We start from the raw sequence: 24,463 nt of genomic DNA, 5'->3' as shown, positions 1-24,463 counted from the left end.
CAGGTGTGCTAGGAGCCAGGCTTGGCATAAGATTGCTCCCTACCTGTAATCCTCAGAAGCCTCCACTTACGTATGGAGGCTTGATGTGGGCTTTCAGGTTGACTGATGTTTCCTTATTTCCTGGTTACCTTTTGCCCTGGGGGAATGGCCCGGGGAGGGAACATCTGAAGAAAAGTCTGAGTGAGAACTAGTGTGTTACCAACTGTCAGTCTTTAAAGGCTAGCGGCTTAGTATTCGGGATAGAAGCTGAGCTGTGGAATGTAAAGAGCAACATGCTCAAACTGGCTTAGGAACAATGGGACTTTCGGGAAGTCTCTGCCTTCTCAAAGCCTAACTCTCCAGCCAACAACATTTGCCAGGTCCTAAAAAAAAGAGTGTGAAATTTTTGCTAAAGCTTTGAATCTTTCCCGGTACCATGCTTAATAAAATATCTTCTGAAAACACATTATGATCGTATAATGTTGGAAGCTTTCATAATTATCGAAGGACGTGCATGTATGTGGGGATCGGAAAGAACAGCTTGTATGAGGACTGGAGAAGTCTCTGGCTGTGTGTAGGCGGACTGGAGGTAAAAGGTGAAATGCTTCCTTCCAACTCTGAATTCTATGATACAAATGACCTTCAAAAAAATCTAAAAGTGTTCTCTCCACCAGGGTGCAGATAAGCAACACTATTGTTGCCCTTGCCCCAGCTTCTATGCTGCTTCAAATGCTTAGGAAAAAGCAAAGAATAAAATAAAAACAGGAAGACAAAGCCACCTCTCTCAAGTCATTCTAAAACAGCTTAATCATTTTATTTATTTATATAAATTTTTAAAATATATATTTTTTATTGATTTCAGAGAGGAAGGGAGAGGGAGAGATAGAAACATCAAAGATAAGAGAGAGTCATCAAAGATAAGAGGTAGTCATCAAGGAGGCTACCTCCTGCACACCCCACACTGGCGATTAAGCCCGCAACCCAAGCATGTGCCCTGACCTGGAATTGAACTGTGACCTGCTGGTTCATAGGTCAATAGTCAACCACTGAGCCATACCGGCTAGGCTTCTTTATTTATATTTTTTATCTATCTATAGCTTACAGCATGCAAATAATTATTTTTGCATGTTTGAGACAAGAAATAAAATAGAATGGATATTGCCTACCTAGACTAATAATGTCTTGCCACAGCTTACTATGACTTCCCTATGGATATTCTAAAAAATGTTTCTGAATAGACCATTAGACATCAAAAAAGACATGGTAGCTAAGTCCTGCGAATGACTGGAAAAAATGAAAGTCCTATATGTGGCCAATGGTGTAATTATCTCTCTCTTCCCCAAGTAGCGATTTCCTTGAAAGCTATGAGCAAACATTTTCCTTTCCTGGCATACATGGTAAGACCACATGTTAAGACATGCCTCATGCATGATTTCCATGTAGATAGCAATAATTCTATTCCTTTCTATCTCCCTCAAAAAGTCTTATCAGGTGTTCAAATGAGTGAAAATAATTACTGCATTATTTGGATAATTCCGAATCTTCTCCAATTTACTAAATACCTAATTTGTTGCAAATATTTACAAAATGTTATATTTGCCAATCATTGTGACACACCTAAAAAGTTATATTATGTATTCTGGATAAGAACCACTGCTCTTAAGGGCTGCAGAGTCAGCAGGACAACAGATCAAGCCAATGTCTTGGTCTTGCAAATGTAAGGATACTGTTTGGATCACCTATTCAAGCCATTTCTAACTCTTTTCATACCCTCTTTTCAATTCAATTTTCATAATTCCCCTCTCTTTTTGGTGTGACTCCATCACAAAAATTAGCATTCTAATGAGAACTCTAAAGTAGTTCTCAGGAGGTGGGGATCAGAGGATTTGGCCACAACTTTCCGGAGGTCCATTTTCACATTGTTCACTCCCTCCACTCCTTCACATAGGATGATTTTTATGTGATCATCCTTGCCCTAGTTGAGGACCACTTCTCTAAAACCATAGGCATTAGAGATTTTATTTTATATTATTTTATTTTATTTTATTTTTTATTTCTTATTTTGATAACACATAAATCTATTATAAAATTTGAAGAGGACAAATCAGAGCAAGAAACAGTGTGTGCCCACCTAGCAACTCCTGAGTTCATCACCTCAGACATAACCATTTTCAACTTATCAGCTTTTTCTCTTTGTATTTAATTCTATATTTTTATTTTTTTATATTCCTGTTTATTAATTTTTCTATTTTGGACATTATCTATTTACTTTCTACTGTAGAGCAGAAGGAGTAATTGTCTTTTTGCTTTTCTGTGTAAATTAGATAAGTCATTGGGCAGGAACTTTCCTAGTGCCAACTATAGAGTTCACTTCCTGCTATTTCACCACTGAAATCTCTAATGCCATTTAGAGATTTATTCCTTCTGCTCTAAAGCCTAGCTCTGTTGGTCTTCATGCTCTGCCCAGCCACCATCCACCCTCCACCCGCAAAAAAAAATCAAGGAATAGATTAAAATAAGTATAATCTACTAGAACTTTTCTGCCAATTATTATTTCATCTGTTTTTTCATTGACTAGAAAAAAATAATGATTCATTTTATGTTCCCATAGGTAATATGATAATTAACTTATGTGTAGTGTTTACCATTTGCCAGACACTGGTCTTAATGCTTTGTATATTAATATACTCAATTTGTATACCTTTATATACTAATATTCTCATTTAACCCTCTGAGATGTGTAATATTATTATCAACATTTTACATAAACAAGCATAGGAAGACCTTAAATAATTTGCCCTAAGTCATACAGCTAAAAAGTAAGTGACCAGTGCTGAATTCATCTTCTAACCATGGCAGTCTGTTGCCTCTAAAACTTTAGATTGGGAACTTAAGTGAGAACCTCTGGTGTGGCTCTAGTTTAGAAAAAGGAAAGTAATCAAAGATAATTATGAATCATAGAATATCACAGCGATTCTCAACCTTTCTTTTTAAATCTCATGGCACCCACAAACTAATTACCAAAATTCTGTGGCACACCAAAAAATGTATTTTTCCATCATCTGATGAAATAAAAAATAGGTCCAATTTTGAAGCATTCACACTGGAAGGCTATTGTTGTATTGGTTGTTGTCACGTTTTTATTTGACAATCTAAGGGGAAAGAGGTCAGTGCCTCCTCTGTAGTCAGTGCCCCTGACTACATAGTTGGGTATTGCATGTTTTATAATCTTTGAAGCACACAGGTTGAAAATTGCTGGAATATCCAAATGGAAAAGGGCTGTAGCCATGATGAGAAGGTCCCAGTTTGGAAATGATGACATCAAGACCCCAAAAGATAACATGTTTGTCCTAAACGACAGCTAAGGAGTGGCCAGAATTCAAGTCTTCTGCTTCTCATTCGGTATAGTAGGAAGAAGAAACTGGTGGGACCAAGAAAACTTAATTAGCTCAATAAAGGGGATAGACACCCTTTATCTGGCTCTGAAATGTGACTCAACATAGAATTTGTACTAATCCAAAGTCAGTAAAGTATTTATTTTGGCATCATTTTATGAAAGTTAATTCTCTGGGAAAATTTCCAGATATTATCATAACTTTCAAGTCTATAAGGACAAGCAGTCAGCTTCTATATTGATGTTTTTGGCACATTTGGGCTAAAACTAACTCTTCAGATTCAAATTCATTCTCTAACCACCAGGCCAGTGAGCATTCCCATGGTACTCTGCTGCCATCGTCTGGCAAACTGAAGTTAAGGACAGCAAATCTTAATACCAGATCAATAGAGTCCTGAATCAGTGGGATAGGCTTGGAAGGAGTGGTGACTGAGGATCAGTATGGAGCAGGAAGAAGAAATGATTATGAGAAGAATTAAAAAGTCCTGAGCTTAAACATTAGATTGCAAATTGAAAGTCTTACTAATTTATTCCTTTGATACTATAAAATGCATGTCATAAACATGGGTAAAAATTGGCATATATGCAAAATTAAGGCAGGGCCTTTCTCTTTAAATAAAAATATTTCCATATTTATACTAGAGGACTTTTCTGCTTTTAAATATTTATTATTTATAGTAAAACAACACTTAAAAGTCAGTTAAATAAAGGGGTGCTTATGCCTTTTTATAAAACATTTTTGTTTTGCAAAATGATTGATAACAGTGTAAGTTTATGAGTGTGGATAATTTATTTGCAAAAGTTTTATTTTTATACCATATTTATAGGGATATGTCTACTGCACAAAACCATGCTACATTTTTATATAGTATAAAGATATGTACATTGAAAGGATACTTTTGACACATTTTTTCCTTCTTATTCACACCTTCTTTAGTGAGATATTTCTCCTATTTAGTCAAGCCTCATCTATTACCTAAAAAAATCTGTACTGTTATAGAATTTTAAAAGAATTAATGGCCCTAGACGGCTTGGCTCAGTGGATAGAGCATTGGCCTGCAGACTGAAAGGTCCCAGGTTTGATTCTGGTCAAGGGCACATACTTGCAGGCTTGATCTCCAGTGTGGGGCATGCAGGAGGCAGCTGATCAATGAGTCTCTCTCATCATTGATGTTTCTATCTCTCTCTTCTTCTCCCTTCCTCTCTGAAATTAACAAAAATTTATTTTTTAAAAAAGAATCAATGTTTAATTTTTGAATCCAAAATAGGGTGTTAAAGGCCATCTAATGAACAATATACTTCAGACTGAAGCATTTCGGGAAATTATATACATAATCTCCCAAACTATCTTAGAGTCTCAAGGGGAAATTGAGAGATTCAGAGAACATGGAGGCAGGGTTGAGACAGAGCCTTTAATTTGGCATCTAGAATGCCACCCTGAGAAGTTCCGTGGACCTGCTCCTCAGGGAATCTTTGGTAGAACTCATTTGCCTGGCCTGTGAATGAGTTGGACTAGATAACTAATAAGGCTGCTTTCAGCCATAAAGGACTGATTCTCAGGTCTTATATGCCCAGTAGGGAAATGTCTGCTACTTCTTGGCTAAGTTCAAATGGGCATTGTCCTTGAAGGGATGGGACCTATCCTCGTTCCTTGGCCACACCCCCAGAAGCTGTGCCGAGGACATGCAGGTGTAAGGTGCAGTTACCTGAGAAGTGTTGATGGTTCCTGCTTTTGCAGCTACATCTTCGAATTAGCTCAGGAGAATGCACATCACTGTGACAGGTGGCACAGTAAAAGAAGGCTCTGGACAATGAAAGCAAATCAAGGATGACTTATGTGAGACTTAACACTAAGGAAGCATGGTGCTGACTCAGTCTGCCTGCCATTAAGTTGTATGTGTGTTAGGATTTTCTCCCCATAAAGTAATAAAAAAAAATTACCTTTTGACATGCTTTGCAGATTCAGCAATAAAGAACCCTAATGTGTTCTTTTGCAACATGACCTGTGCAGGTGGATTTAGTATCAGACCACTAGAGACAAAAAACAAACAAACAAAAAACAAGGCATTTTTTTCCCGCCAATATTTGGTGTTTCATTTTGGCATTACCAATGGATTCTCTCAGTTCCAGAGTCACTAGGACTCAATCCCCTTTTACTGCTAAACATGGTAGAAAATGTAAATTTGGCATATTTAATACTCTGATTACTGCTAAATATGCTGAGGGGAGGGAGGTCATGACACAACTGCTGAGCTGTTTACACAACTGAGCTAAGGGTAAGGTCTTCTTTGGACTATGTCCTGAATCTGAGATGGTCAAACAAATTCAGATGTATGAAGCCTTGATGACTTAGGCTATCCATTGACATCTAGGCCAAGGCCACACAGTTGCTAGACTTACTAGTGGTGTTCATTCTTATATTTGAACTTTACAATTAAATTATGTATATTAATCAGTTGGGTTCAAAAGTTCCTTTTATTTGCCTATCCATCTTCTGAACCTGTGTATTTCTTCAGTCCACAGGCCAACGTTTTATACACTGAGCCAAACCAGCTAGGGCAAACCTGTATATTTCTTTCAACTTCATTTTGGTCTCCTGATTGCAAGATTTTTGAGAGTAGGAACCACATGAATTGTTTCTATTTCTACATTACTTGTATATTTTGATTTTCCATTTTCTTATGGTTTGTGTGTTTAAAAATGCTGCCTTATAAATTTCACCCATGATACTCCTTGATGCAGCACTCTATTACGACTGTTTGAGTTCCTCATGTTTCTCCCTATGTTTGTCAGATTTCCTGTTGTGGTTTTTTTTTTTTTCAGATCTCCAGTATAAAGAGGCCTTATAACCCTATAACTCCCCTCACTTCATTTGTGCATGATCAAAGTATTCCTTTCCTCCTTTAAAACACACTCTTTTATGTTCACATTGGAAAGAGGTCAAGCCTTAATTCTGGAAAAGGTTATGCTGCTGTTAGGATACCTCCAAGAAACTTGCAAGTATGAGAGCCTAACAAAAAATAAAGGAGCTTATACAACAAAAGCTCTTCAGCCCAATACCAAGAGTAGAAAGATGCTAAGGAGCTATGTTCAGGTAGATTAGTACCTGAGACATTGGCTGACAGTTTTTACCAACTGATGTTATTGAGTGGAATGATTGCTTTAACTTTCAAAGAGAAAGAACATGGATTTGTGACCCACACCCCAAATATCACTGTTCAGTATCTCTCAAGTATATTTAGTTGCTTCTTCATGTCTCCTTTTTGTTTTGTTTTGTTTTGTTTTGTTTTGTTTTGTTTTGTTTTGTTTTGTTTAGAGAGAGTGGAAGGGAGGGGAAGAGACACAGAAAGAGAAACATCAATGTGAGAGAGACACATCAATTGATTGCCTCCTGCACATGCCCCAAATAGGGCCAGGAATCGAGCCTGCAACCAAGGTACCTGACCTTGATGGAAATTGAACCTGGGACCCTTCAGTCCATAGGCCAATGCTCTATCCACTGAGCCAAACTGGCTAAGGTTTTAAAGGGATGTCTTCTGAACTCTTATTAAATATTTAGTTATAAAGATACTGTCATGATTAATATTTGAAAGAAGAGGCGAACTTTTGAAGATTTTTTTGGACTGGCATTATTGCTTAATTCTTCTCCTCATTAATCATGGCCAGTTGTTTTATTAGAGAATGTTTGCTACTGGAACAATCTCAAAATATTATCTAACTGGGTCAGGTCCAACTTTATCTCTTAGCAGGTGACAAATTATTCTCTAAGACAAATCTTTATGATTATCCAGGGTCTTTGCAAGATGTAGAGTATATTCAAGTGTATCAATTAGAAGAGAAAATAAAAGGTCAAAAAAGAGATTTTCCACCAGTGTTTCAATATACAGTACTCGTCTAAAGCCCAACCTTTGAGATGCCCATATTGCTTCCACTTATATATGACTATGGTGGATGCAGTACAGCTTGGTGATCAGAAGCGCAGCCCCCAGAGCCAGATTGGGTTCAAATTATGGCTCTGCCACTGGAGAACAGTATGAGTTCGGGGAAATTAGTTACCCTTTCTGGGCCTCAGCTCCCTACTCTGTAAGATGGAACTAATCATTGTGCACACCTCACAACACTGTTGTTAGAATTCAAGAGCTAATGTAAGTAAAGTGCCTACAGCATCATTGGTCATGAACTAGCAATAACTTAGGAGATGGCTATTATCAATATCTTTGCCAAATCAGGACTTTGATTCACCTTTTTTTGGTGAGAAATCAAAGTTAAGACTATGTTAGAGCAGGTTCCTCTTTCATTGTGGGTAGGTGTATATTAGAAAGGAAACAGCACCAGGAACTCTCAAATATATGTAGAAATTAGTTGCTTAATAGATATTCATGTTTCTAGTCTATGATGTCCTAATAGTCATTCTAATAATATTTATTAGAAATCTAGGATGTCAGGATTGAAAGGGATCTTAAAAGCATTTGGTCCAGTAGTATCCAATGAATAAACTGACTATGTCACGGAGCCTTAAAAAATTCTCAGGCCCCACCCACCCTTAGAGATTTTGATTCTGTAAAGTTCAGAAGCTGGGGTTTAGAATCTATATGTCTTTAAAACTTTGTAAATAATTCTGATGTGTAGCCCAGGTTGTTGAAGGCCAAAACGATGTTTAAACTTGATCAAGTTGGGGGCCGGTCTGAAACCCAAGCTGCCTGGGTTAGGTTTAGATCTTGAGATTTTTCTTGAGCATGGCAGGATTGCTAAATAGAATGTAGCCAGCCAGACAATACTGCTTGTTAAATCTGCTTAATGACTTGCTTTGTACTCTACCCACTGATTTGTTTTGCCCAGATTCCTTCTGCATGATCTCTACTTGCACAGAACTGTTGTTCTTTCCAACCTTTCACATAAAATCATTCCTGTGTAGTTCATGTGCTACCACTCAGAATTACAGAATTTTGTCTATTTCCCTGTAATTTTGTGGTTCCTGGTAATGTTGGTTTTAGACCTGGAAGGGGTGTTAGGTGTTAACGTGACTTCCTAATTTTACAGATGGTGAACACTTTGCCAAGGCCACTGGGCTAGCAAATAATAATAAGGACTAGAATCTAGTGTGTTGGTTCTAATTTAAGTTAGTTTTGCACAGAAAACCATACATCAGCCAATGTCTTTCTTGTCCCCCATCTATTTAAGGCCCCATTTTATTTTCATCATCTTTTCTCACTATGTCATTGTAGCTGATTCTCTTTCTATTTGTCCTAAATTTTATTTTTTCTGACATGATAACTTATTTTACTTCTAATATTATCCAATATGGGTTCTCAGGAAATGCTGGTAACATTATCTCTTCCCTTCATTGCCCCTATTAACAGCAGACTTTTTCTAGTAGGCCGAATTCACATTTTGTCATATTTTACAGAATTGTTTTTAAAACTAGAGTTTGTGAGAAAATTTTTATCATAAGTAATTCTATTGTTATGGTATGGCTTCATGGTCAAGATTTGCAAGATCTGGTAATATATGAAGAGGAACAGATGTGAGAGGGTGACCCCTCCTGGAGAGAACGGGGGCAGTGCCTTAGCAGCAAAGGCAAAGCACCTGTCCTCCCATTAGGGCAAGCAAATCAAACTCATGGCCCGCGGGCCGCATGCCTCATTTATTTGGCCTGTGTTAGCCTTTGAGTTTGACATGCTTGCTAGGGTAACCATGCTAACCACAATCACTAGAAATATATTAAATTCACCACAGCAGCCTGGGCTGCTCTCAACAAATATCAAAAAGCTTAGTTATGGTTGTATATTTAGAAAAGTCTTAATCATAAAAATTCTACTAAAAAAAACAAACGGAAGAGGTTTGAAGCCTCATTGCTACCAGTAACCGGAAGCCGTGGATTTGTGTTTGATGGCTATCAGCATGAGGTGCAGCTTCACAAAGCAGAGCCTGGGAAGGAAGACGAAGCATCATGAGGAGAGGGAGGACAGGAGGCCACTACTTCACAGTACTATGACTAACACTTTGTGCTCTGTCCCTGTGGGGACACCAGCACTTCATCAGAGGAAAGGCCTCCCAAATATGGAATTCCCACTTGTAAGTGGATCCATCCTGAAGTAGCTCATAGCCAGCATGCCACTGGGACAGAGATACAACTGTCCCACAACTTCTAAGTTGCAGCAACTCAGACTTATTCTGATCTCATATTCTTATATCTTCAGCGCTTGTCATGGAGCCTGGCCTACAGAAATGCCACCAATGAACACTGTTGAAAGAATGCTACTGTGTGAAAAAAAAAAAGAGAGAAAGCTTTTCTTTTAACTTACAGGGAAACTTCAGGAAAAGTCATTCCAGCTAAGTCATCAGAAAGACGTTGAGTCAGGATTTTGTTCTTCAGGCTATTTACGAAGATTTTTTGCCAGGGCTCTTTAGGACAAACCTGTAATATGCAATCATGCCACATGAAGCACTTGACCTGGAAGATGGGATGCTATAATTCAAGTTGTATATTTTGCTAAGCAGTAAATCAGCACCCACTGCACTTAGGTGATAGGAAGAAGATTTGTCCTAGTGCTTAACTGGAGAAATGTCAAAGGAATAATAAAACTCTAACATGCAACTCAACTATTTTCACTAAAGAGTTCAGAATGAAGTAGAAGCATCATGACTTGTTTTCCTCCCAGATGGTACCCAAGACTGCTTGCTGGAAATTATATTTCTTCTCCCAATAATTTCAGCAAGTTAGGTTGATTTTTGAGCCAGTAATATCATAGGAAGGATAATATATAATCTAAGTTGTCTCTCCCTAGATATGGCTGTTCAAGATTGGTTTTTTTAAAGCACATTAGTTTTCTACTGACTAGCTATAGGCACACCTCATTTTATTGTGTTTCACTTTATTGCACTTCACATATGGTGTGTTTTTTATAAATTGAAGGTAAGGCCCTCAACCACAAAAAAATATTATGAGCCACTTTATTGAGATACTCACTTTATGGCAATGGCCTAGAAGCAAAACCACAATATCGCTGAGGTATGCCTGTAACCACATACCACAAAGAAAAAATAAACATGGCTTTCTGCTCAGTATCAGAACCCTTCATGGGTTCAAATGAACTCAGAGAGCCATCCTAATTAATGGAAATGCAAATGTAAAAATCAAGGATAGCAGTAGAGAAATGGGAGATATGAAGGGAGAAAAGATATCTCTCAAAAAGGCTAAATGCAACCTGAGGGGACAGGGGCAGCTGGAAAACTCACCTCTGGTATTTGTGTAAGATCCCTCAACATTTTGTTATGCTCTCTTTGCATCCTCCTCATATCCTCCCACCTGCTTCTCTGAGAATCACTACCACACTATTCTGACATGGCAGGACAGGCTCATTAAAGCCCAAAAGCTCAGATAAAAGTTTAGGATTCCTATGAATTTTGAAACACTGTAGCCACGGAGAGTAAAGGCCAGTTCAGAAATATTTCTCCAATGGCCATCTTGTGGTTTAGGGAAAAAAAATTAAAACAAACACACAAACAAAAATGTCTGCCCTACTTAAAAAAGATTACCACTTCAAGCAATCTAGGCATTCCTCCTACCCTTCCCAAGATCCAGTTGAATCTCCTCCCTTTCCCCACACTCTTAAATTTCTCTGTTTAGAAGGGCTCACCTCACTGCACAGTTCATACCAATATTTAAGTCCCTATTGCTATAGATATTGACTTAGTATGTCTAATCTAAATGATCCACTTTTCAAAAATGGTAAACATGGTAACCATAGAAATGGAGAAGATTCCTGAGTTAGTTTTTTAAAGGTCAGAGAGAGCAACGGGAAGACAAGATGAATTTTAGATTTGGATAGTAGAATTGGGGAGCTCAAGTAAATCAGTTTGATCAGATCAAATGTAAGTTTAAGCTTGTAAGGAAATGCTTTGTGCCTAAGATCAACCAGAAATGCTCTTTAAACTACAATTTACCATCATATATTCAATATAGCGAAACAAATAAACAGCCGAACAAAAGCATATATTATTGGTTCAAGGCCTTTTCATCTGAGTACTACGAAGTTTTACAAATGTTAACTCAATATTTGGAAAAATCTGGATATGAGATTAATAACTCACATTTATAGATATAAAAACTGTCAGAAAGTTAAGTGTCTAATCAGAGAAAAATGGGACCTCAGACACTGGAGTCCTAGCCATTAAAACCAAGTAAATAGTTAGTTACGGAATCTAAAACACCAGGGCAGTGTGCAGTGTACAGAATTAAAAAATCTTGCTCTCAAATCAATAAACGTGATACATCACATAAACAAATTGAAAGAAAAAAACCACATAGCCACATCAATTGATGCAGAAAAAGCATTTGACAAAATCCAACACCCATTTTTGATAAAAACTCTCAGCAAAGTGGGAATAGAAGGATCATACCTCAACATAATAAAAGCCATATATGACAAACCCACAGCCAACATCATACTAAATGGACAAAAACTAACACCATTTCCCCTAAGAATAGGAACAAGACAGGGATGCCCACTCTCACCACTCCTGTTTGACAAAGTACTGGAAGTATTAGCCATTGCAATTAGACAAGAAGAAGAAATAAAAGGCATTAAAATTGAAAAAATTGTCCTTATTTGCAGATGACATGATATTATACATAAAAAACCCTAAAGATTCCATCAAAAAACTATTAGACTTAATAAATGAATTTGGCAATGTAGCAGGATACAAAATTAACGCCAAGAAATCTATGGCATTTCTATGCACCAATAGTGAACTTACAGAAAGAGAGACTAAAAAAACAATCCCATTTACCATCGCACCAAAAAAATTAAGATACCTAGGAATAAACTTAACTCAAGAGGTAAAAGACCTCTACTCAGAAAACTATAGGACCTCCAAAAATGAGATAGAGGAAGACATAAAAAGATGGAAGAACATGCCATGTTCTTGGATTGGTAGAATCAACATCATTAAAATGTCCATACTACCCAAAGCAATCTATAAATTCAATGCACTTCCCATTAAAATACCAATGACATATTTTACAGACCTAGAACGAACTCTCCAAAAATTCATCTGGAATAAAAAAAGACCCCAAATAGCTGCAGTGATCCTGAGAAAGAACAAAGTAGGTGAGATCTCAATACCAGATATCAAGCTGTATTACAAAGCCACTGTTCTCAAAACTGCCTGGTATTGGCACAAGAACAGACATATAGATCAATGGAATAGAACAGAGAGCCCAGAAATCGACCTGAACCAATATGCTCAATTAATATTTGACAAAGGAGGCAAGAACATACAATGGAGTCAAGATAGTCTCTTCAATAAATGGTGTTGGGAAAATTGGACAGATACATGCAAGAAAATGGAATAGACCACCAACTTACACCATACACAAAAATAAACTCAAAATGGATAAAGGACTTAAATATATGACAGGAAACCATAAAAATTCTAGAAGAATCCAAAGGCAACAAAATCTCAGACATATGCCGAAGCAATTTCTTCACCAATACAGCTCCTAGGGCAATGGAAATTAAAGAGAAAATAAACAAATGGGACTACATCAAAATAAAAAGCTTCTGCACAGCAAAAGAAACCATCAACAAAACAACAAGAAAGCCCACTGCATGGGAGAACATATTTGCCAATGTTATCACCGATAAGGGTTTAATCTCCAATATTTATAGGGAACTCATACAACTTAACAAAAGGAAGATAAACAATCCAATAAAAAAATGGGCAATGGACCTAAGTAGACACTTTTCAAAAGAGGACATTCAGAAAGCCAAGAGACATATGAAAACATGCTCAAAGTCACTAATCATCTGAGAAATGCAAATCAAAACAACAATGAGGTACCATCTCACACCTGTCAGAATGGCTATCATCAACAAATCAACAAACGACAAGTGCTGGAAAGGATGTGGAGAAAAAGGAACACTCGTGCACTGCTGGTGGGAATGCAGACTGGTGCAGCCACTGTGGAAGACAGTATGGAGTTTCCTCAAAAAATTAAAAATGGAACTCCCATTTGACCCTGCGATCCCACTTCTATGAATATATCCCAAGAAAACAGAAACACCAATCAGAAAGGATATATGCACCCCTATGTTCATAGCAGCACAATTCACCATAGCTAAGATCTGGAAACAGCCTGAGTGCCCATCAGTAGATGAATGGATTAGAAAACTGGTACATCTACACAATGGAATACTATGCTGCTGTAAAAAAGAAGGAATTCTTACCATTTGCAACAGCATGGATGGAACTGGAGAGCATTATGCTAAGTGAAATAAGCCAGTCAATGAAGGAAAAAATACCACATGATCTCACTCATTTATGGATAATAAAGACCATTATAAACTTATGAACAAAAATAGATACAGAGGCAGAGTAGCCTCGAACAGACTGTCAAACTACAGCGGGAAGAGTCTGAAATAAATATGTAAACCAATAAAAAAATCTAGCTCCCTCTGACTCTATCCAGTTGAGGATCTCTGAAAGTGAGTTTCAGATTTTACTTAAAAAAATTATCATGACCATAAATATCTCTCAATTCCAGTATTCCAAAAACCATCTTGTGACGAATATTGACATGTAACGATCCTCAGTGAGGAGGTTACAACTTCAGATGAAAAAAGAAAAGGAAAAGCATAATAGGGCTGGGTTTACATCTCTACCTTCCATATTTCCATGAAAAAGATGAGGTCTTCAGATAGAGAACCCATTCCTTTTTATTTTCTTCAGTCACAGAGATTAAAATAACAACTATCACAATAGACATTGCAGTTACCTTCCACTCTCTAAGCATTCAACACAGAGGATTTCCTGACAAGCCATTTCCTAGGTCATACACAGTGACCACTAACTGAAGGTTAAAGCATGGTCACTGTGGTAGCATCACGCTCATTTCCTGCTGCCTGATGGCCATTTCTATTTATCTGTATATGATGTCTCCTCACATTCACGGAAGAAGCTACAGAAGAATCCTTTGTTTTCCAGTTAGCATTGTACTGGCCAGAGCATCTTTCACTTCTTTTGCTTTTCCTTAATAGCACCAGAAAAGGAACTGGAGAAGATGTAAAAATTGTTAGAACTCATTGAACAAAGGAAGTAAAGTGTGAAGAGAGACAAGGAGGAAAATTACATGTAAAAAAAGGAAAGTGTGGACTAGTAATTAAGTGGAGAGAAAAGTGGACAATAGGATACCAGGCCCAGCTGAGGATTAGAACCTTTCCCAGAGCATTTCATGGGAATGGCATTTGGAAGGCCATACTTAGTGCTATATTAATTCATTCCAATAGCCTCTTTTATCTGCTTATTCTCAAACAAAGGTTTCCTAGGATCTGATGTGCAAGATTCTGAATAAAACCACAGGCTTAGGGCATAGTGGTAAGACCATAGGTCAGACAATTCTAGTTCTGTTACTCACTATATGATCAAGTTAGTTAGCATCATGGACCCATTACTGGGATACTACCTGAGGGGAAACACAATGTATTTAAAATGCATAATACATAGTAGGCAATCAATCTGTGGTATTATTATTACTGTATAGAATGGCCCCAAAGTAAACTGAATATTAGATTTTAATTATTATTTGTATTATTATTGTCATTTGAGGAATATAATTATCATGTTGATCATTTTGTATTTAATTTATATTTAAATATATGACTTCTCCATTAATAACATAACCTTTATATTTCTACTTTCAATAACTCAAAGTGCTTCTACATTTATGAATACATTTACATTCATAATACCATGGAGCAGGTAGGAAGCAGAGTTATGGTCTCTATTTTGCAGATAAATATTCTTTGGCAAGAATAAAATCAATTACTATTTTCAAGGTCAATGCAGTACCTAGGAACTCAATCTAGATCTCTCAATCCCTTACCAGCTCAAGGAGAAGTCAGATCTCATTTCTTAGGGCCTTCTTGCTTTCCTCAATTTTTCACATCTATTTCTGATCCTAATATGTGAGAACACAGGGATAGAGCCAAGATTCAACATCAATTTACAATGTTACCTTACTGTTTTGCTCAAGAAATAAAGATGTTAGAAAGGTGCACAAGCCTGGCACCAAACAGCCTTGGGCGATAAATCCAAGTTTTAATTCAGCAAAACAGATGATGTTGTCTCCATTAGTCCAGTTCCAGCTGGGAATCTTTGGCAGAAAACCCTGTTTCATGATAGAAAGTAGGTCAAACATTAAAAATAAATATAGCTTTAAAAAGTTGTTTCTAGATGAATGTCTCTGTTTTACTTTAAAGCATTTATTATGCCCAGGTCAGCAGAAGTGATAAAAACAAATTCAACATTTAGAAGTGGTTAGTGGTCAACTGTTCCACTTTTAAAAAGGAAACTAGCTATAGTTACAAAATCAGGTCAAATGGCTTAGCTAGACCTATGATTCTACACTGAATTTACAATCTTTTTTGTTTATTTGGTTTTTGGAGAGTTTTGTTTTTAGGGTATAATTGACATATAACATTATATTAGTTTCAAGTGTACAATGTAATGATTCAATATTTATATACACTGCAAAATGACCACAACAATAAGTCTAGTTAACATTCATTAACATGGTGGTTATTTTTTTCAAATACATTTTATTGATTTTTTTAACAGAGAGGAAGGGAGAAGGATAGAGTAAGAAACATCGATGAGAAAGAAACATCAATCAGCTGCCTCCTGCACACCCCCCACCGGGGATGTGCTTGCAACCAAGGTACATGCCCTTGACCAGAATTGAACCTGGGACCCTTCACTCCACAGTATCCACTGAGCCAAACCGGTCAGGCCATAGCGGTTATTTTTTTTTTTCTCTTGTAATGATAACTTTAGAGATTTTTTTCTCTCAGTAACTTTCAAATATATAATAAGGTATTATTTTTATTACTTTTTAAATATATTTTTATTGATTTCAGGGAGGAAAGAAGAGGGAGAGAGAGATAGAAACAGCAATGATGGGAGAGAATCATTGATTGGCTGCCTCCTGCAAGGCCCCCACTGGGGATCTAGCCCACAACCCGGGCAGGTGCCCTTGACCATAATCAAACCTGGGACCTTTTAGTTCACAGGCCGATGCTCTACCCACTGAGGCAAACTGGCTAGGGCTATAATAAGGTATTATTAACTATAGCCACTATGCAATATGAGTACACCTCTATGATTTTTTTAATTGAAATTTTGCACTTTTGACCCTGCCGGGGTCCAACCCCAGCAGGTCCAGGGGTCCCCAAAGGTGTGGATGGAGTCAGCGAAGAAGGAAGGACACGGAGACAGTGTTCAGTTGATCAGCAGCCTAGCCAGGATCTCCAGCCAGGATCTCTAGCCAAGTTCTGGTCTGGATCTCCAGAGAGGTTCTGCTTAGGATCTCCAGAGAGGTTTTGTGTCCATGTTCTCTTGCTAGGTTCTCCAGGTTCTCCAACCAGGTTCTGTAGCCATGTTCCCTCGCTAGGTTCTCCAGCCAGGTTCAGTCACCAGGTTCTAGTCAGGTTCTCTTGCCAATTTCTGTAGTCAGGTTCAGTCCAGGATCTTTTGCCATGTTCTCTCCAGCGAAGTTCTTCTGTCTGTAGGTTCTGTGTAGGTTCTGTCTTCTTAGTTCTGTGTTCTAAGCTCTGTCTAAGTTCTGAGTCTTGCTGTCTTGTTACATCTGTATTTATACCAGTTGATTCAATCCTATCAATCTCTATTACAAAGGTTAGGGTGTTTCTTATCTCCATTCCAGGGAGTAAAGATTATGTAGCTTAAGCATGATTGTTCATAGTTAAAGTGATTAATTACCCGCCTGGCACTTAGTTAAGAGGTTTTATTCCCTCCCTAACTTCAGGGGAAAATCCCTACCTGGGGAAACAACCTTTCTCAGAGACCTTGGTTAAAACACATAGTGCCAAGAAGGTGAGCAAACATATTAAGAACAGTATGCCATATATGCCAGGTCCCTTGAAACAGCAAGCATGGACCGGCTCCCGGCATGACCCCTTTCACCCATTTTGTCCATTTTGTCCAGTCCCATCCCTTGCTTCTGGCAACCACTCATCTGTTCTCTGTATCTATGAGTTAAGGTTTTTTTGGTTGTTTATTTATTTATTTTTAGACTTAGTATATAAGTAAGATCATAGCAATAAATATTTACCTCAAGAAACAAGAAAAGTCTCAAGTAACCATCTTTTGCTTGTCCTTAACTTTTCACTCTTTAATGTGTCTTGGTGTGGATTTCTTTGGGTTCCTCTTATTTTGAATTTTCAGCTTCCTAAATCTGAATGTCTGTTTCCTTCCCCATGTTAGGAATGTTTTCAGCCATTATTTCTTCAAATAAGTTTTCTGCCTATTTATTTCTTCTCCTTGTGAGATTCATAATGCAAATATTGGTCCACAAGATGTCCCATCAGCTACTTAAACTGTCTTCACTCATTTGCATTCTTTTTTTTTTTTTGCTGCTCTAGTTAGGTGAGTTCCACTACTCTGTCTTGCAGTTCACTGATCCTTTCTTCTGATTCATCTAGTCTGGAAAAGCTCCTATAATGCATTTTTTCAGTTCAGTTACTATATTTGTCAGCTCTGTGACTTCTATTTGGTACTTTCTCATACTTTCTACCTATTTGCTGATATATTCACTTTTTAAATCTATTCATCTCCCAAGTTCAGTGACATTTTTATGACAGTTATTTTGAACTCTGTCAGGTAAGTCACTTATCTCTCATTAAGGCATTTTTCTGAGATTTTATATTTTTGTTGTTGTTGTTGAAAATACATATTTCTGTTTGTTCATTTTCCTTTACTCTCTGTGTTGGTTTTTCTGCATAAGAAAAAACATCAACCTCTCCTGTTTAGTTGGCCTCTCTTAAAGGAATGTGCTTGTGTAGAAGATGAACCTTATTAATCAACCCTGACCTAGCTCTTGGTTGTCACTCAAACTTTTGTAATTGCCTAATCAGCCTACTTTAGTTTTAGTGGCTCCAGGTAGTTGATAGTGTCCCTGTCAATGTCCCAAAGCAAAGGATCTCATTTATCACTTAGATTCAAACTGATTGGAAGCTAGACCATTAGGCAGAAGCTTTTAAAGAATGCAAATATACCTCTTTCTGAATTTACATTCATAAGTGATTAACAGTCTTAATGAGACTCTGAATGTCACCCACAATTGGCAAAAACTTTTCAAGTGCAAACCCATTTGGAAGTATTAAATTAATCTATTATGTAGATGAACTAAATTCATCTAGCTCCACAGACTAGATAGGCTAGAAAGAAATAATACCTTATTATGGGATTGAAGTATCTGTATGATGACTCTGGTATCAGGGTGATAGTTCTTTATAGAGAGTACCCTAAATAAACAACAAATATGTTCATCAGTGATGGGCCACATACAATGGTTTTGTAACATAATTCAATTCAGTGTTAAATTGATATCTGGGAAAGCATAATAAATGGCATATTATAAGTTTCATTGTTATAGTATTCTCTAAAAATGTTCTGTTTAATAGAATACCCACTGAAGGTGGCAGTTGTTTTAGTGACTTAGTAAAATAAAACTATGGAAAGGTCAGCTCTTGGTATTCAGAGATTATGGTCTTCTGGGGCCAATTTTTGAAAAGGAAATAAATCATTTTGTATATACTTTAGCTTTCAAACTCAAACACATTAATTACAAGAAAAATGTAGAGATTGTATTACTGTTTGTAGCTTGAAATAGCTCATAGACTCTCTTTTCCAATGTTCTTAGTTTACAAATTAAGAAACTAAAGTCTGTGTCATATTTACTATATTATACATGGTGAAAATTCTCAGCTGTTTCTAACTCTTTGTAGCATCACCTTCAGCTATTTCTATCTATTTTGCCTTGGCGGGGGGCGGGGGGGGTGAGGGGGGCAGAAGATTACCTGGGTTAGGAACTAAGCCATTGCTATCACAAGGATTGTTGGAATCTGTTACCACAAGTCAAGTTCCTGCTTATAGATAGTTCACAATTAAAGATGGTAACACTAGTTCTAGACACCTTAACATAATTTCCAATGGTCACAAGCACATCATACTAAACCATGCACAACTTTTCACCAGAACTACTGGCGGGGGGCGGGGGAGGGGGACAAAACTATAAGTAAAGTCTACTAATTGGGTTCACATATCACCAATAACATCTCTATTTTTGAGGAGGAGAGGATGTTAGTTATAATGATGCTATCTGAACAGTTATCACTTATCTGTATGCTTGCTTTTCAAGTTTAGATAGCTATTATCCATATGAAAATTCAGCAAAGTATGTGGACAAGCCCAGAGACATTCAGAATACTCTATTTAAAATTACTTTTTCATACATCTGCACCATTTCTGGGGACAACAAAAAATATACTGTGACATCTGTTTAGTCCTATGCACCAGGCTTTATTTCAAAAGAGGCAGAAATGTATCAGCATTGGATCACAAAATACCACAGTGCCAGCTTCATACCTCATGATGTTTGAAGTGTCTTCATCATGTGAATCACTGCACAAAGGGTTGGCTATGACCAGGCATGCTTCCGCAGATTCCACCTATTCTTCAAGATTGGACAGCAACCATCTTATTAATTACGTGGGGAATGCTGTAGTGGGGAAAACTTTTTTCTTATGTTTGCTTGTTGTTGTTGTGTGTGTGTTTTTTTCATAAAACTTCCAATAAGAAAGAGAACACAATTGGGAAGGATTTCTGATATGGATGCAATTACATCAGGATCATAGTCCTGCAAATGCTGCAAGGGCTGTGAGGGCTACACTGGATGAGTCGACTAGGGCACAAAGTCTCCAACATGGATGCTAGATTGCTTTAAAATGGGTAAAGTGCATAGTTACTTTTTCCTATCATCCCAACCATCAATTTATGCCTGCTGATAAGTAATATGATCTTTTAAAGCCATTTTCTGTATACTTGTTTGCCTTTCAGGACAGCAAAGAATGGAGGAACTGAAAGTCTGCTTAACTCAAAGTAAGCAGTCATTCAATAACTGTGGAACCTAAATCTTAAGATTCTAGAAAATTACTGATGTGGCTTATAAAACCAAGGTGCAGGGAAGATGAAGATTATTCTGAGTCTATAATTTTCTGCTTTAATTCTTTACATGAACATTATAGATCTCTGCTTTAAAAAACTGAAGTCTTTTTGTTTTTATGATTCTGTGAAACCTATAAAATGAGAGAAAGCTGGCTTTGATCTTAAATGAAAGCTGTCTAGAGGGTTGGCCTTTAATCATTAGTGTTAGTTCCAACCTTAATGGGATCTCTGCTATTTTCCTTCATGTCTCTCCTATCAGAAGTCACATCAGTGTGCTCAGAAATTGGTAAATCTGTTCTCTAGTAAGAATCGCATTTGAATGGTAAGATCAAACACACTTTTACTATCCATAATTTTTTCAGATCTCTTAGACCGTGAAAATAAAATTGCTCTAGGTAGAGAACTTAGTGAAATAAATAATTTAACTATAAGTTTATATAAACAGTGAAGTCTGCTTGATATTTGTCAAGGAGAAACTGGAGGACAATTACTACATCTCCTTCATGATTAGTTTTTAAAATTGAGAAAGTTGTATTTTCCCAAATTTAAGGGTCTGGAGTAATGCCTTTGAAAGAGACGAGATCCTATCATCTTCACTGTTGTAGCTGAGGTTAACTACAAAGAAGAAAGAAAAAATAGTTCTTACCCCAACTCGCTTCAGATCCTCCCACTTCAATGCAGATCCAGAAACAAAAGTTGCGTAGGCCATGTAGCACTTAAATATTGTTTGCAATTCCAAAGAAGGAGGAGCCCTGGACAAAGAACATAGGACCAAAAAATAAAAACAATGATTGACTTTGCTTAGATACTGTTGTATTTATTTGCATTTAATAGAACCCTTAATCTCCTCTTGGAACACATCTATATCCCATTCATTTTTAAGCCACAAGGTTAGGTGATTTTGACACCACTAGCCTAATTCCATATATCAGTCTGAAGCTCAGGTCTAATTTCCTAAAGGAATAGTCTATGTGTAAACATTTGGGAGAAATTGCTGGTAGCCATCCTTTAAAAACAATCTACCACCATCTTCCCCCTGGCCACAAGAATTCACAACCCTCTCCTGTACAAAATAATCTCATGATCTCCCTCAAAAGTCTCATCTCTTGATAATAATCAGGTCCAAACCCTGTATCTTGTTATCTTAAGTCAGGTCTAGATGTGGATGGGGCCCCTCAGGTGTAGCTTATCCTTATCGGAAGACCTGTGAACTAAATAGACAAGTTTTATTATCCCCATCTCCATCCCCAACATGCCATGATAAGGAATAGAAAAACTGCCATAGACATTCCCAATCAAAAGAGGTGAGGGTGGTGCCCTAGCTGGTTTGGCTCAGTGGATAGAGCTTCGGCCCACAGACTGAAGGGTCCCGGATTTGATTCCAGTCAAGGGCACATGCCGAGGTTGTGGGCTCAATCCCCAGTAGGGGGCGTGCAGGAGGCAGCTGATCAATGATTCTCATCACTGATGTTTCTCTCTCTCTCTCTCTTTCTCTCTCTCTCTCTCTCTCTCTCTCTCTCTCTCTCTCCCTTCCTCTCTGAAATCAATAAAAAAATATATATTTTCAAAAAAAAGAGGTGAGGGTGGTAATGAAGGGCATATATAAATAACCAGAAATTAGCACATAGAAATTCTGAAATCTATCTGAGCACATAACATGAGGACCCCCTGCTCCAGTAGCAGAGGATTTTTTTTATTAGAGCCTAGTTTAGTCCTTATGAGCTAATCCATTGCTCTTCTTGATTCTTTTCTCTCTCCTCTGACCCTCTGAGCCATCCTTCCTTTTCCCTAATAAATGCCCCGTGTTTGTACTTGAATAGCTTTCTCGGCTTGATTCCTGCCTGTGCTGCATTGGAGGTCAAGAGGCATTTTTTTTAACTCTGTCCCTTTACCTCAAGCTGGCAGTACATTTTACCAGTAAAATTGTATTTGAAGCATAGACAAGTCTCTATACATATTAATCAGGTTCACGGCATGCCCACTAAGTCATGTTCATGATTCCTCTCTTTCAGAAACTCAGGATCTGGGAACAATGTCCTCAGATTCTTAGAAGCCCTTTGCCTTGAGAGGATCATCAATAAGTCACCACCCTAAATCTTTCGGAGGTCTTAACAAAGGGTCCTCAGCTACATCCTTGACTGGATCTTTACATTTGACCTTGAGGTCATATTTCATAAGTGGCATCTTGGATTTGATTTTTTTTCCTCCTGAGGTCATTTTCCTCTTTGACAATTTTTGGCAAGCTGGAGAAACTGTTATGGGACTCCTATATTCCCCTCAGTTCTGTTTGAAAATTAAAGTGTTTCTTCTTCAGCTCAATTTTCGTGCCTTATCATACATGATTATACAGTGGCAAATGACACTCAACATTCTTTGGGGAAATTTTCTTAGCCAGCTTCACAACTGCACTAGGTACATTTCCTAGCTTCCATATTACTTTCAGTGACATTGTTACCAAAACTCTGCTCTTCTTCTAGTACCTACTAGAAATTTCCTCATTGTTTTTTCTGGCCTCTACGGAGAGTCTCCAAGCAACTCTTCCAGCCTCTGACTACGACTAGTTCCAAGGAAAAGACTCTATTTTGGCTTTTGTTATGACAGCACCCCACTTCCACTACCATGTTTTGTTTCTGTAAAACAAACCCTTCTAGAACTTCTTGATCTAAAACAGCAATAATATATTATTTCTCATGATTTTGTGGTTGGCTGGTCTCAGCAATGTAATTCCACATAGTATTGACTGTGGCCATTCACGTGGGTACATTCATCAGAGTGTTTGGGAGCTCAAATGACCAAAATGGCTTTATACACGTGATTGCTGCCTCAGCTACTAGCCTGGAGCAGGTGAGAGCTTCGTGGGCCTCCTCCCCAAGCAAGCTATTCTGACTTTTTACATGATGGCTTAGGGCTTAAAACTCTCTTGGAGTGAAAGTTGAAACTGCCAAGTCCTCTTAAAGGCTATAGGTCTGAAACTAACAAAGTGCCCCCTCTGCTGCATTCAATTTATCAAATCAAGTCACTGGCCAGTTCAGATTCAAAGGGATGAGAAAGAGACTCCATCTTTTATTGAGAGGACCAGAATGAAAGAACAGTAAGGGAAGGAAATATCAATAGCTGTATTAAAGGAAAATCTACCACAATTACAGATGGTGATAAGTGCTTTAAAGGAAACATAACAGAGTGAAGCAACAGAAGGATTAGAAGACACTCATTTAGATTGGTTGAATAGAGAAGGTCTCTCTCAGTGCTGAAGGATGGAAATAAACTGGTCACATAAAGGTAGAAGAAATTCTTAGCAAAAAGAATCACTCAATAAAGTGGCCTTTATAGAGATACAGGAGAGATGAGATATTAACTTTGAACAGGATTGTTAATAGTGGAAATAAAATGGTAGAAATAGAATTAGAATTTACTTAAGAGACGAAACAGATGATATTGATGAAAGTATACATAGGATTTGAGGGAGACAGGAGTATCAAAGACAATACTTAGTTTTCTGCTTCAACTACAAAATATGTAAAGGTTGGTGTGAATCTTATATACATTCCTTTATGAGATAAAAATGTCTCTTCAATCTGTCTGATTTATTTATTGAGTGATGTCTAAATAACTTATTAACCATTTGGGGGGAAAAGAAGCTAACTCCTTTCATATTACACTAAATCAATTCCAGAGAGCTTAAATATAAAAAATTTCCATATGAAAACATGGAAATCCTAGAGAAACATTTACTATATACTAAAACACAGAGGCCTAAGGATGGAAGAAAAACAAGAAATAAACAACAACAACAAAAAGAAGCGGATGGATTAAAGTACCTGTAAATCAAATACTATATTAAAAAGAAAGCACACAAAATTAAAGGGCAAAAAGGGAAAACGTATTTATAATATATGACATAAAACAGTTAATATTACAATACACTGAGTGCTCAAAATCCAGTAAAATAACAGATGATCAACCTGATAGAAAATAGAGTAAAAAATATAAAGAGGAATTTCAAAATGCACAAAAAATGTTCCATTTCACTGGGAACCAAAATTGTAAAATAAGACAATTAGAAAT

General features: G+C 37.3%; 1 protein-coding gene across 1 annotated transcript in view; it reads right to left on the bottom strand.

The window, feature by feature from the left end:
- KCNU1 (potassium calcium-activated channel subfamily U member 1) overlaps nucleotides 1–24,463 on the bottom strand; it is a 121,419-nt gene that overhangs the window by 69,444 nt on the left and 27,512 nt on the right. The window contains 8 exon segments of the mRNA XM_036297221.1: nucleotides 5,080–5,177; nucleotides 5,315–5,404; nucleotides 9,233–9,301; nucleotides 9,679–9,791; nucleotides 15,393–15,545; nucleotides 18,627–18,696; nucleotides 19,820–19,902; nucleotides 21,045–21,150. Coding sequence (XP_036153114.1) covers nucleotides 5,080–5,177; nucleotides 5,315–5,404; nucleotides 9,233–9,301; nucleotides 9,679–9,791; nucleotides 15,393–15,545; nucleotides 18,627–18,696; nucleotides 19,820–19,902; nucleotides 21,045–21,150 — 782 coding nt within the window.

This window comes from Myotis myotis, unplaced genomic scaffold (assembly GCF_014108235.1).
Source record: "Myotis myotis isolate mMyoMyo1 unplaced genomic scaffold, mMyoMyo1.p scaffold_m19_p_3, whole genome shotgun sequence".
NCBI classification, from domain to species: domain Eukaryota; kingdom Metazoa; phylum Chordata; class Mammalia; order Chiroptera; family Vespertilionidae; genus Myotis; species Myotis myotis.
The sequence above is the reverse complement of the archived record's forward strand: the minus strand, read 5'-3'. Positions and strand labels throughout refer to the sequence as shown.